Here is a 15,355-nt window from a genome sequence, read left to right as displayed (position 1 = left end):
TCGCCGCAAAATTAAAGCTCGGGCCCGCCCTAAGAGCGAGTCAAGAGGAGGCCAGGGACGAGGAGGGTCGACCCGGAAAGAGAAAAGGCGAAAGAGAGAGTTAACGGTTGATGGCCGGAATGTGTTTCGCGTACCGCGAAACGATGCATTTTTTTTTCCTTTACCAGGCGTTTCGTTCGTTTCTCGGGGGTGGTTGACGCAACTTTCAAAGAATGGAAAACTCGCGATATTCTCCGACGAGAAAAAATTCTATCGAGTCCCGTTGAATTCGATTTACACTGGTAGAATTTCTACTATTCTAAAGATTCTTTAAAAACACTACAGAGTGTACGTTTCCTTACCTAGCGTGCTTCGTCGTTCCATCTTCTTGTCCCTCCTTCAAGGACGATGGTTGTAGACTGAAACGGCGACGGATCTGATGCCGACCTTTCATCATTTGTGCCCAGGTATTTCTATAAAACGGGAATTCGTGAAAGAGGACTTGTCGGTCGAACGTAAAAGAGAAAATCGAAAAGTAAAGGGCGGTAAAACGGTCCTCCGGTACCGTGAAGTATTCGTCGTTAAAACATCCCCTTTTCTCTCTTTTTTTTACAATTTTTACGAGGCGCGAACGGATCCTTTGGAAGCTGGTCGCGAGTAATGGCCGAAGAAGACGACAGTTATTACAGTGTCTGCGCGGGGTTACAGCTCTTTTGTGCGCGAAATATAAAAAGGTTATGAAAGAGGAGAGATGATACACCGTCCCTATCACGTTACAGGCGATCTCTTTTACTTTGTGCGTCACCGCCATTCGAGAACGCGTCCGCCTCGATACTACCCCAAGAAACGTTTCTCCGACAATAACAATTTTCCAACGCGTTAACGCGTCCATTGAATAGTTTGTTCTTGACTTTTTTATCCGTAACCATGCCCATTACGTTTCGGAACCAGTTTATCGATGCGATACGTTGAGTCTGTATGGAAAATAATTTTTCTTTTAAATTGCAAGGTATCGAGAGGATCGGGCGGTTTTAAGGACCGATGTACGAACGGGTCGTTAAAACTTTGGAACGTTTGACGCGAGACGAGTTTGCGGCGGATAACGGTGACCAACGAAACCGATTGATCCACCTACAGATAGACAGATAGATATTCGCGTTTCTACTGATAAAGCTGGACGAACCACACGCGTCGAATGTCGTATCGATCGGTCTGCCGAGCTTAATAGCGTTACTACATTGATACGAACAAAACTTTCTTGGCAGACTCTTCTGCTTCTTGAGCAAATCTCTATTTAAGGGATCTTTTGCCATTTGGAAACGATCAAAACATCGAATTTGTCTTTGTCCGCAGGTTCGGTGTCTTGAATATATATCTGCAGCGATGCTAGTACGTCTCGTAAGACTTGTTTTTCTTTTTACGGATGCTTAAACGCTAAAAATAATCCGACGAGCGAAGTTGTTGGAAAGAATTCCGAAAAATCCCTCTGTTTCGCGCTCTCGAAAGGCGAAAGCTACCGCAAGCGGGATTAAAGCAATGGAAGACTCTAATCTCGCGGTGCAACCGGGAATATTACTAGCTTAACGAAGAACTTTGCGGCCAAAGAAGTGTCGAATTAAAGGAATTATTTACTCGTCTCCAGCTGACGGTGACTCGTCCGCTTCGGCAACTTTCGCGAATTACATTTTGCAGTTCCGTCGAACGAGATTTATTTGGATCGATTAATATATTTGTAATCTCGCGTGGGCTAAGCCGGGATTAAAGCGCGAATGGCAGTTCTTTAGGGTAGACGATCGAGGAAATCGTATGAATTTACAAAGAGCGCAGAAAATTATTCACTACGTAAATCTCGGAAGAAACGGTCGTCCGTTCGCCGGGAAATTAACGACGAAAATAAAGTGCAAGGGAAACGTACGTTTCATTCTATAATTCGATCAACGTTACAAGTTTCGTTGGAAGAGTCTCGCGATAAATTGCAGTATGTCCAATTTCCAGTTTGGCTGCTCCATAGATCGTAACGCGTGAGAGTCGTTTAGCAGTTTCAGGTTCAATTAGGAAACAATCGGAAATTCGCAATCCTCGTAAGGAAGTTTCTCGTGGGTCTCGCTCGTCGCGAAGTCGCTGTTTTCGCTGTTTTCGGAGATCCAAATCGATTTAGGAAACGGGCGAATTCTGTAAAAAAGGGATCTCCTGGAAATTCATTAGACCGGGAAACAGGGCGAACTTTTTCCTCTCTTCGAACTAGTAAATCTGCCGCCAAAAAGAGACCCGAGTCGCGATTTATCGCGATTCTCGTCCTCGTTTGATTCTGGACGGATTCGCGGGGCCGCAATATCGCTTAATATCGAGCAAAAGCCGGAATCAGCGTCCGATGGGCGGTCTTTTGTTCTTGGTCGTAGGTGGTGACAGTCTCTAATCTTGGCCAACCGGGGGTTGTCGATGTTCCCCATGGATAAACACGTAAACTCGCTACCGCGAACGTTTTGCAGCGGGATCGATACGTCGACGCGTAACGCATTTTCCCATCGCGATAAGCGATACCGTGTGTTCCACATAGACCAACGGGACACCAGACGTACGCATTTCGAGAACAGAACTACGGAGATCGATAGCGCGACGTGATAATTGCCAAGCAACCGTGTGAAAACGGTGCCGATATCGTCCACGAATGTTTTGATCGAACCCTTCGAGCTAGGTGCAACGTCGGTTTCGATCTCACCTTCGATAGAAATAATTATTTTGCCATCGTGAAGGTTTCTTGGAATACTCATGGAGGTATATTTATTAGCAAGTTAGGTTTTTTTGATTGTATCTTTGGACTAGATAGAAGACTACTTTTTTATATAGCTATGTCTAGCCCACTGTGTTATAAAGATCATGCAAGAGAAGCTTTTTGCAAAAAATTGCCCCTCGAGACCCTTCTGTTTAAGTGCTTATAAATCGCGCAACAACATTAAAGCCATACCGTTTCTATGGACCCATAAATCTGTACGAGACATTACTATCTCCAGAAGAAATATGCGTTACACAAATTTTGCGTCAATGTACTGAAAAATGGGCTCGAACGTGAATTTGTCACTGAAGTTGAATTGGAAGCCACGGTAACAAAGTGTAAATTGTCGAGAGACATTTATTTATTATGTAGAGAGTCTCCATTTGAGAATACGTGGAAAATATCAAATTTCGTTGTATATTTTCCGCAAACTCCTGGACGGAGAAGACGTATCTCGGTTACGAATTACGAAATGCACGATTGTGTCTCGCGACGGAGGCGCGTGTTTCCGTTTCGCGTCAACGTCCGGTTTTATTTTCCGTCGACGGAAACGCTATTGTGCGTCGGTTAAAAATTTGACGCCGCGTGTATCGTGGCAACTCGTGCATTTAGAGTAACGCACTTTGAAGGAAAGTCAGAGAAAGTCGTCGAGAAGTTTCACGGTACGTTGGAGGATTAAAGAGCTTCGCGACGAATGGTGCGTGCCTCGCTTTTCCCCGGCCATTATGAATTACGCCTCGAGCCAGCCACTTGTTAATGTCCCCCTCCGCGTTTAATACTTAATGTTTGTCTTACGAATTCCCTGCCAGCGATAAGAACCGTACGTCCCGATTGTCGGAGAAACGTTCGCTATCGAAGCGTTTATCGGGGTTTCTGGATCGATCGGTACCAAAATAATAAAGTAAAATTTCACCGATTTCGCCAACACCGACAAGAACGTTTTAATCTCCGCGTTTATTGCCTCGTAAAGCCTCGAAGAACCTGCATCGATGCGGGTTATCGATCAACGGTTCCCCGGCGATATTGCTGCTATAAACTATCGAAACGCTTTGTCCGACTTTTAATCCAGTTCCTTGGAGAATTTATTTCCAACGGATTGTCGCGCGCATCGCGACGAAAATCGCGAATTTTTTAATCTCTCTACTCCCCTCCGGGTGGATCTTTTCCGCGGATTTTAAACGATTCAGATCCCTTCGCGCGATTCGATTAGAAAACGCGACGATCAAGCGCGCTAATAAATGCGTTATGATTCGCAATTAACTATAGGGGAACGGGTATCGTTCCCCCGGGAGGCTGGTAATTACTGTTCTACGGCTCTTTGGGAAACATGTCCAATAATGGCGAGCGTGATTATTATTAGCGACGCGGTTCGTGCAGTCCGCGACGCTTCGGGAAAAGGCAAAATATTTATATTATTACTATATATATTTAGCTATTTTTAAACCTTTTATCGAAATTACGTACATCGATGTGAGAAAGTGGAGGAAGAAAATGTGTAATCTCCCCGAAAGTTATCGTTACGATCCTCGTTTACGCGAAACGTGGGTAAATTTTGCCATCGATTAATCCTTTCTTATCCGCGGTACGATCAAAGATGTTCCACCCGTAAAAGGAGAGAAACGAATTCTGTACCGCGCTGTTCGGGATGGAAATTGAATGATCAGAAAATGGAAGGAAGTCTCGAGAGCGAAACTTATCAGGGGATGGTAGCGTTACGGCTTTGTTCGCGTAATCAGGTGCATCCCTAAACCCCCTGCCTTTCGAAATAATCCGTATTAAGCTAATTCGGGAACGAGTTCCTCTTCGGGATCCCGCTCTCGCTTCTTCCTGCAAATCTTTTCGTCTCGATGGCTTCGAGAAGTTTCTCAAAGGTGTGTATCCGGGAGTGGCTCAACGGATTACACGCTGTCCAATAGGAATTTCGATCCTAGAGTTTCTCGACCCAAACACGGAACCGCAAATAAAACTCGACCGCCCCCGGCGTTTAAAAATCGTGAAAATTAACCCTTAAGTGGACTCCCAAGGGAATTATTTTACTTAACAACTTTCCTTCGAAGCGTTTAAAAAATAATAAACCAATAGAGGATTACATATTGTCAGGAGTAACTAGACAGAATATAATCGTAAATCTCTCTTGTGTCTGATCACTTATCGATTACAAATCAACACGTGTATCAAACAATTATTAGTTTAGACTTGCGATGGCCTCAATAATCCACTTAAGGATTAAAATGCTAGGAATTTGAATTTAGTTTCGGAAGATCTTGAGAAATCAAACGCACGTTCTCCATCTTTTTCGTTTCAAATCGCGTTTTCTTTATAAATTGAAAACAACGAAATCGAAAAGAAAGATTTAAATTTATTTGGACAGTGTTGTTCGACGAAACGTTGTTTGTCAGGATTAGTAGACCCGTTGTTTATGCGGTGCGGGTATCGCCGGGGAGGCTAAAATTATGCGGAAGCGGGTGATATACTGCGGATCGATATTCAGATTATCCGAAAAAATGATGCGGGTGGGCGTTCCGTCCTATCGAGTGGCACACCGCGTAGCGATAACGTCTCCCCGCGATTTATAGTCAATTTGACGAAACGCGTTTCCTCGTATCCCGCCCTCTTTCTCGCCCGTCAATACGCGGAATATTTCGCGCAAGTATTATCGGTACGAATTCGCCAGGAGCGCGATAACGCGGGACTTGGACGTCGTTTCGAAATTTTTATGCATTTTGTAATTAATGGAGGGGAAAAGCTCGACAATTTGTACGGACCGTGCCTCGATCAAAATGACGCGCAGCCTTCGCGCGTCGTCGCTCGACGCGTTGTACTCTGACATTAATTAAATTCAACGACTGCGTTAATGCCGGCGTTAACGGGTCGCTGAAAAAGTCGCCCGATTGTTTTCCGATAAAGGACGTCACGGCGTGTTAACGTCGATTCGACGTCGAATCGATCCTACGTTCCATCTATCTCGACGAATTAGGTATTATTAGGAAAATACTCGGGGTTTCGGACTCGAGACGGATCTTTGTTTAGTAAAATTTTCGCTCGTTATTCGCGTATTGTCTTCAAAATATTATCGACGTAAAACAATTACACGTCCGGAGCCTGTAACAATTTAGCAGAGTGCAAAATGGCCCTCGGGTCAGAACGAGTTTGACATGCCTGCTGTACACAAACAAATATAGCTTGCGGTGGTCCGTAACTCGTGGTGCAAACTAGGTCAGTGGGATTCTGTAGCTCAAACCAAGACGAAAATCAAGAATAACGAAATTCCGACAGAAATTCTGATTTCACAACGACTGTGCTCGTTGCAAAGCCTCGTACATTTAAGGTCAATACATTTCGTATACGAATTCGAATAAAAGTAAATATCGTACGTATGAAAAGTTGTCTTATTTATAAAGATGAAAAGTATCTTACTTTGAGCTACAGAATTGTGAAAACGGGGAATTTTAAAGGAACCGTGTACAGCTTGAAACAATCGAACGTCGAGAAAAGTACGGTCGGCTGGATTTTTGCTGGAAAGAGAATTGAAAACGTTTGGGGGACCTCGAGGAGAACCACCGATTTTTCTTCTCGGGGATTTCATTCCACGGTATTCTCCCTATGCGTGATTTACGACGCCGCACAACAGGTCACGGGGGCATCAATGGCTTCCGGATGTCGAACCGTACGAGTAATTCCGATTGCTCTTCGGGGACTGTAAGAGTTCTACGAGTTAATTCCCCTACTCGATTTATCGTTTCTTTACGCGGCACGTGCCTCAACCATTGTCGTGGATCGGAATTTTTCAACCCTTTTATCGAAAGATTATGGAGCGTAAATGGGGTACTGTCAATTATAATTAATAACCATATATCTCGGTCGTGGTTTTTTTCTCGCGTCGGTGCCCTCAAAGCGAAAGGTCCCTTTTCGTTGGCAATTATTCTAATTGCTGGCTCTTGACACTTTCATCGCGGGTAACGGGAGCTTCTAAGGAATTCCTGATAATTTAAGATTTGACGAAGAAAGGACCCCGACTCTCATTACCAGCTTTTTGTCAAGAAATGAAAATAGCCTCCATTATCCCGCGTCGCTGCAGCCTCGGGCCAGCGTTTTTTTAATTAAGGAAATTGCAAACCGCCACGTGAATATTCACAGCATATTCATATAGGGGTAGCGTTCTGACGTAGTGGTATCGATACCGCTATTCCGTAATTAAGGAAAATTCAAATGATATTGTAGCTTTATGAGAATTCGAGATTTCAAGAACCCTGTCCTTAGAAATTAAATTTATTTTTTTTTTTTCGTATTCGTACACTTTCCCCAGAAAAATACAGAACATGGAGTTTTTTGTGTAACGCTTCGATGCACAATACGAATTAGGCTTTAAGTCCAGGGCGTTGTAGTAAATATTAATGGATGTACACGCGACACCAACCCTTCTATATTCAAGAGTATAACTAATACGAAAGGTACACGCTCGTAAAATCCCCTGTTAAAGCGTTCTTCTGCATCGCTGGAAATTGTTACGTAACGCGAAAGGGCTTCCCGTCCTATGAGCTTTCTCAAAATCTCGCGTTATTTGTCGTCGTAAAGGTGTTTGCCGGTAGTGGGTACATGTACACGGTATAAACGCCCGGCCCTAGCGGAAAATGCTTTTACGAACCTCGTTCAACCTCGTAAATTACGCGTCTAGGGTAGAGGCAACAAGTTCGCGACAGTTTCTCGGCTCTTCGCGCGACCCGACCGATAATCGATCGCCTTCAATTCGAGTCTACTTATCACCCTCACGCAACAATTGATTACACGAATCGCTACGCACCGTCGAAAGACCAGGGACGGGATTTTTCTACTCCTGAAACTGTGGGAATTTTAATATCACACGAGCAAAGATCGGATAAAGACGAGCAGGAAGTCAAAATATGATTCTTGTTTTTATCCGCCCCTTTAAAACGCTGAACATTTAACGTGGCTGAAATTGCTATCCAAGATAAGCTCCTATGCAAATGTTTGAGCCTTCCGGCACGTTCCGTTTGAGAGATACAAGCGAATTAAGATTTGAAACGCATCCTACGACCGAACGTGACTCGACCGCTTAATCAGCCATGCTCTTTATTCGCATATTTTTACGGAACATCCAACGTCTATTGTAAATTGTTAACTAACGACAGGCCACGTACGTCTTTGAAAGAAAGTTGCGAAACTTATCAAGCGTGCACCGCTCGGAAAGAAACTTCCGCCAAGTGCTGGCACAGTTGCAAACTTCCAAAACCCATCTCTCAATTAATCATGGCGGTGAAAAAGCGAGGATCGAAAAAGGTGAAATTGTAAGTCGATCCAACAGAAGGGGACGAAAGGGGCGGACAAGCAAGGGGACAGATTCGCGACGCGTTCGTTTTTCCGGGACGATATTTTTCTCCGGTTGCTGACTCGGCTGGCATATTCCGGGTCCGACGTCCAATTCAACCCTTCGTCGGACGTAACGCGTGGAGAAACCGGGGACGATCCCAAAGGTGACGTCTCCCCTATATCGATAACGCGCGGGTGGAGGGAGCGACGGGGTCGACGATGGGCGAAATAAGAAAGAGGGTAGAAAAAGGGGGCGTGAGTCGAGTTTCTTCCGCGACGGGACGTCGGGATCGTGACTGGCCGGGTAAGAGGGGAGAAAAGAAGAGGGAATCGCGTTCCCAGCACGTCGACGTCGGGCGTCGTCGTCGCCCTTGCTTCTGCTCGTATGAACTGGATCGGTGCAATACGACGAAACCCGACAGCATGGAGCCGCTCGGTTCCGACGACTGACTTCCGTCCCGGTCGTTGCTCCACTTTGCTCGCACACGCATTCCACCCACACGCCACCCGACCGATCCTAGTTCAACACTGGACTCGACCGGGGCGATCACACGCCCGCACCTCTAGTTACACGCACCGACGCGTAGAAATTTACTCGGTCATTTGTGTCCCATCGCTTTGAACTTACACGCGCGATGTTCGCGTGTCGACGCTTCGCACAGCCACGCGTTTCAGCGCAGGTTAAACCACCGGCCACCGTGTCGCTAAACCTCCTATCAAATTAATTTCGGATTTAACCCTACCCACGGATGTATGTAAACTCGTTTAACAAAATTCAGTCACCAGAAATACTAGGATCCTTAGAGACGTAGGAAGATTGAAATTTAATAATGAACGGGTACAGAGAGATTTAGGCAGAATCTGTCGATCGAGAACAGGGAAACACAGAGTAGGATTAAAGGTAACGTCCAGAGTCTCGTAACCGTTTCACAAATATTTTGAGCTAATGGACATTTACTAACGAGGTACTTAATGGGCTCCCTTTTCGCCCAGTTCGGTAAACGGGGGTTTTACCGTGCAATTGCACATCGTCGCGTGACTCACGCGATTGATTAGCATAGAAAGTGCGTGGTGTTCATAGATCAGGCACAGTTTTCCGTGTCCGATTCGATAGATTTCGAAGGCACCGAGTACAAACGTCGCAAACATTCAATTTAACCGATGAAATATTTCTTTGCGCGCGTGGTTGTCTCTGTATATTTGCCAGCAAACATTTTATTTTCGTCGGATTCGTTGATCACTGGGAATTCCTACGTTGGCTTTTTCCGGCAAATATTTACTTACCCAGATAGATTTTCTATGTTTTTGCAGCACGGGAAACAGTGACTATTTTTAGCGATAACTACTTAGGATTTCTAGTATATTTTTTTTCGATTACAATTATCGAACGGAGAGGGACGAAATGCGTGAGAACCGAAGCAGAAACTGCGGTTCTGTGCAGTGTGCAATGCGAAACGTGTTGCTGCACTGCGTCACCCTGAGTCACCCCGCGCTCAATATGCCTTTAGGCTAAATCTACAATCAATTTTCTGTCGACAACACTGCTTAATTTATACGATTCAAAGCACGAGCCTACACTGGGGATCAGAAAATATGCACGATCCCACGTTAGCTTATACCTTTTGTCGCATCGATTCAACGATCGTTTGACAGATAGTCGATGGTAGGCCTAATCAGGCTACTTTGTAATTTTCTGTGGTACTGATACACAAGTTCCGGTAATAGTTTCTGTTTTTTCGGCATATTAGTTTGCTATAGCAGAGGTGGAAACTCGACTGTTCTGACCCTTCTTCTCCTACAAGAGCAGCGAGGGAGGAAAACGAAGTTTTGCTCGATGCTTCCATAATGATTCAACTAAGACGTCTTCTAATACTATCGATACATTTGCGTTTGAGTCGTCCACGAAGAATTTAGAACTCGTTGATAATCCAAGTGCAAAATGTCGGATATAAAGAATTGCAATCTTTCCTATACAATAAGATATTTCATAGAATAATTGTTATCGATGCAGATTTTCGAAGCGTGGCGCTTAAAAGACCAACCCTCTGGGGAGATTTCTAGCAGCTCCGTGATATAGTAGTCCTCCTTAAGTCTTGTAGGATATCTTGTGAATTATGCGATCCCGTTGCCAGCAGGCTTGGCGAGCTTCCGAAACGCGACCGGTTTCGTTGACCTTAATGCGGAGGAGAACCGCGCACGTCGTTTACGGGGAATTTTTCGAGCAACGAATGGGGTTGTTGGCGAGGCCCAGGCGAGAATATAGGGTATTTTGGTCAATAGCTTTGGGGAAAAGTAATTTCGCTTATCGTTCTTCCATCCTTCCGTATCGTCGGTTCAGGATTACGGGTACCCGTGGCGTCGACCCTCGGAAAAGACCGCACCGCCATCTTCCAAGTCCTTTCCCGAGGGCTTGTTTCGCGGTAGTCAGAATTAAACGCGCACGCGGTCGTTTCGTAAAACCCTGTGGAACGAAACGATCCGACCCAAACGTAACTTTGCCGACCGACGCAGTTCGAAATGTCCTCCGCAGAAGGTAGGATTCGCGAGGGACCGGGCGAATGTGGTCGCGGGGACGCTCCCACGGTTATCCCACGTCGAAATTCTCGCCTCTCTATTAACCGTCGCAACCCAGATATTGTTTAGTTACGAAACACTACCCCTCGCTGTTGAGGGTATTTCGGTTATCGTTTAAATTAAACTCGTACTCGTCCACGTGGACGAAAATTTCTGACGATCGCGTAAGATTAAATTACGCAAATGCAGAATGTTCGAGGAAAGAATTAAACGCTTATACATTACCCAGGTCATCGTCGTATTTTATAAACTTTGTACGCGACCCGGAGTCGTATCTTCCGCGGGATTAGGGTCGAAAATCATCCCCGTCTAGACTACTCGAAAATGTAGGTTAAATGAAACGGTGGCCTGAGAATTTCGACTCGGTAGCGTGTGCGTGGTTGGCTACACGTACGAACAAGGACGTTTTCGGAGCAGCGATCCACAGTGGCCAAGCCATCTCCGTCGCCCTCTACCCCGGCGACGTCTTGACACGCAAGAAATTTACTATTACCTCCGACCGACTGCCGGGTCCAACTGGGACGTTCGGGGCATTACTCCAGTTACACACGATGTTTTGGGCGGTGGTAACCGTTGATCCCAACGTTAGGATGATCTTTTCTCTCGAACGAGAATAGCCAATTCTATCCCGCCAACGGCAACGCGTTCAATATGAGTTACGGCCGCTTTTTTCCTCGTTGCGTTCCTCGACGATCGTTGCTACGTTCGCCATCGCGACGCGTATTTATCGCTCGACATTTGTCACCGAGATTTCGGCCCGGATGGTCGAAGATCGCCGCCAGGTCTGCTTCTTGCGTTTCGCCGAAGTATTCTAATGAGATGGAAAGCCGTTGTTCCAGTTTCGCTGACCCGTTTCGACCTCTTCTCCGTTTCACGCTAATGACGTCGACCAGGTTTTAAGGCGTTCTTCGAGATCAGCGAAACACCTTCATTTTCGTAGATTCGAATTTCTGTACACGTTCCTCCGTGGAAACCCTTCGACTTCTAAACTCTGATCTGGTCGAATTACCCTAAAAGATCCTTCGTTCTCGACACTGACAAATAGAAGCAACGATGTATTCTCGCGATTCCGTGACAGGGTTCCACGCGATAGTAAATACCGTGCTACCACCCTATCGCTACCCTGGGAGAAGATCCCTTTTCACGGTGAGTAATTCGATGTTTTTTTTTTCTGGCCCGTGAAAGACGACATAATACAGATTCAGACGCGTCGGGATGGATAGGCGAACGAACAGAGGCGTAAAAGCGACGGTGGATGTTCATTCTTTATCACGATCCCTTAAGAAAGGACTTTGATGGCTCGTTGTGTAGGTTTGATGCGGTAGATATACGAGAAAGGGGATGCAAGTTCCCTAACGCGTATATTATAGTTGAAATATAAATAGGAATAGAATATGTCGACAGAAGATTAAAACAAGCGTTGTTTTTTTCGAAAAAATCGACGTATTCTAGGAGGGATACAGTTTCCGACGTCTTCACTAATAACATAAAACCTCTAAAGTGCATCGACACAGATAAGAACAAGATTTCTACGCCAGACGTTCGGGATACATGTAGACTAATCCCGATCTTGGAGAGTTTGAAGGAGGTCAGTGGCTTCCAGATTGTTAATACCCTCTTAATGTCTTTGTCGGGCTATACCGTACGTCTGCACTACTTGCCTCGTTTCGTATCAGCGATAGCGCTCGCGATTTCCATCCCCGTTTCCCGAGAACATAATTTCGAAACGTTTCGCCCAGAGAAATAATAAAAAGAAGACTTCGACTCGACCATCGAAGAACCAAAAATCTCCGGCTTCGTTCGGAATCTCCTTTCCAAATTGTTTTATCCCTCTCTTATCTCGTTCGGAGTTTTTGGCAAAGCCCCCACTGTGTCTTGTCCGGAGGTATTTTTATGGTCGCGTTAAGTGAAATAGAGAAGCAACTTTTTTTCGTAAGCTTCCACAAATTATCTCCCGCTGAATTGCTTTTACAGTTTCCCGTGGAATTTTATATTAAAATACACGTAACAAAAAGTAGAGAAAACTAGAGACAATTCTTCGGACTCGAACAAGTAACTTTGAAATTTCTAGAGGCGTCGATAGTAGCTCGTAGTAAAAAAGGAAGGTCGTCGGGGGAACACGTGGCCCTCGAAGAACAGACTGCTCACCTGTATTCGTGTCGCGGCACAAGGCGGATACACACGTGACACTTGTTACAGTATATTTGGGTTAAGCCGCGATAACGCACAGACGGCGCGACACACGATAAATACCGAGTGGATCGTTGCGACGCATAAATTTCTGGTATCATTAGCGGGGTCAGTCGAGCGCCTCTTTGTTCCCCAGCTCGACGACCTCTTCCGCGTTGTTTGGTACGGTGGGAAAAGAAAAAAATTATCATATTTCATCGACCGAAAGTGCACGGCGCCAGCCGCTCGTTAAGGCCGGCGACCTGTGAAATTTCGAAACGACCAAGAAATACAATCGAATACGATGACACGAAGGGCACGACTCGGCGACGATTTTTCACAGCCGAGTGGAACTCGCGTTCATTTCATTGAAATCGTAAAAATGCTCATGTTCTCGCGGAACGCTGCGTAAAATGTTTTTTCAGCGACCTACGCGACTCCGTCATTTTCATTGAGGCACTAAATCGAGTTAGAATACCAAAGGTCACCGAGCTTGAGTTTCATTAGTAACGTCTGTTATTAAGTTGCAAAGTTTTTCCGCGAGGTTCCTCGAAACTACGTGGGTTTTTCACGATCTTGGCATTTGTTTTCACAGACATTGTAAATTTACTATATATCGTAAATTAAGAATTGCCCACATCGAACTAGATTTAATTGTGATCCGTAATTCCGGTTAAGAAAAGGAAAATTGAGTTTCGAGAGGAGCGTTGGGGAGGATTACAAAATCATTTTCCCGGTTAACCGAGCAGCTCTCGGTGAACGAGGCTCGGAGGCGTCGCCTTATGCTGCTTTAATGTTTATGTACTACCGTACACGTCGAGGAGACTTTAATGCCACGGAACGAGAAGTTAAGACACTGCAGAGAATATTTTCTTCGCTGTCGTATCATAAATGGAGGGGGAGAGTCTAAAAGTCGTCTCGACTCGCGGCTGCGTTTAGCCTCGATTAAGGAACAAAGTTAACTTTAATTCATTTTTCCGGCACTCGTTAAACTTGGTCGCGAAAACATGAATCTTAATATCTGTTTTCCATAATCCATTTTTCCGAGGTTCAGTGCAAGTTCCACCGGAACCTTTCGATTCTCGCAACGCGTTCGATTCAATTTCCACGGTTTATTCGCCAACTTTGCGGTTGTTTCGGCCGAGTAGGAAAACGCGAGGGGTCGAGGTTGCCGAGGAGAAACTGGAAATGTAAACCAGATCGTGAGTCGGGACTGGAATATTCTGCAAGGATTGGAAAATGGAATAGACCGGTCTAAGATGCGACTAAAGACAAACGACTTTTCACGACGAAATCCACTCGGGAGAGTAAACAACGACGCGAACGCGAACCGAATACACAAGTCATGCCGCAGTCGTGGAATTTCGTAGAAGAATAGATTTTTTCACTCTGTATTTTCAAGATTTCGCTGAGAATCGGGTCGTCGATATTACTTTCCGCGTTTGCCAAACAGTGGCCGCGAGTTTGTCGAAAGAAAATCACATTTCTTTCTAATGTCATAATTTTTTAAGACGCGTATTTTCAAGATTTTCGTCTTTTAGCCGCGATTTTAATTAAACCAGTTCCACCCCTGTTCTGATAATATTTTTCGTCAGCCTAAACAATCCCTCATAAATTTTATATGGGGCTCGTGTCAAAACTGTTTCCATGCAATGGGGTTACATTTACATACTTCTCGTCCTAAAACTTTCTCGCTTATAACGAATATAGGTATCCTCCGTATAACACGGTAGTTTGGTTCTTAAGCAAAGCCCTGTTACGCGAACTCGCGTTATATGAAACAAAGAACTAGTTCAAAGATCGAGGTCATCTTTAAAAAAAATAATGGAAATCACACCTTTATTTTATCAAGCAAATAGAACGAAGCCAGGTGTAAAAATAAAGAGAAGCGTCTTCGTTGAATCGCAAATTAGGAAGCTTTTAAAAGATAGAAATTTCAAATCGAAGCTAAGCGACGTTGTAGAGCTAGGGAGTTTCGAAAGCGTTTGAAAATCTGTGCCAGAACTTCTTAAGCAAAAAGGAAGCACTTAGGTCCAATATGTCTTTAAAAATACATTTCATACATTCTTTATAAATTTTTTTTTTTTAGAAGATTCGAAGAAGGAACGGGCAAAGTAAAGAGAATAGTTTAGCACAGACTTCAAAGTAAAGTTTCATTACAGAAAAGTACGACTAACTCCTAGATTTAAATTTAAAGAAAAGTTGATTTCCATTTACCAATTTGGTAATAATCAACGTTAAGTAAAATAATTCAGTTAAGATTGAGTTCAGATTCAGTTCTCTTTCGCCGATTGGAAAAATATTAATTTCCCTGCGTCTGTCGCGAGAGACAATAGTCCCGAACGAGAACGTGTCCGAGGTAGCGAAGGAACACGACTGAAAATATATAAATGTGATCGTAAGAGGCGGGGAATATTTTTCGAGACATCGATAAAGATCGATCGGTAGCGTCGCGTCCCGCGAAGCGGGCATCGACAAACCGTGCAATTTCCTGCGACGCGTGAAATCCATTTTGAAAGAGAAATCGTCAAG

The 15,355-nt window shown here is 44.7% G+C and overlaps 1 protein-coding gene across 1 annotated transcript in view; it reads right to left on the bottom strand.

Annotated features, from left to right (window-relative positions):
- The window catches only part of LOC143344282 (ras-related protein Rap-2a), a 31,470-nt gene that overhangs the window by 4,021 nt on the left and 12,094 nt on the right, over positions 1-15,355 (bottom strand). The window contains exon 2 of the mRNA XM_076770168.1: positions 342-452. Coding sequence (XP_076626283.1) covers positions 342-436 — 95 coding nt within the window. The 5' untranslated portion in view covers positions 437-452. The remainder of the gene's footprint in view (positions 1-341; positions 453-15,355) is intronic.

This window comes from Colletes latitarsis, chromosome 8 (assembly GCF_051014445.1).
Source record: "Colletes latitarsis isolate SP2378_abdomen chromosome 8, iyColLati1, whole genome shotgun sequence".
In the NCBI taxonomy this organism is placed as follows: Eukaryota; Metazoa; Arthropoda; class Insecta; order Hymenoptera; family Colletidae; genus Colletes; species Colletes latitarsis.
The sequence above is the reverse complement of the archived record's forward strand: the minus strand, read 5'-3'. Positions and strand labels throughout refer to the sequence as shown.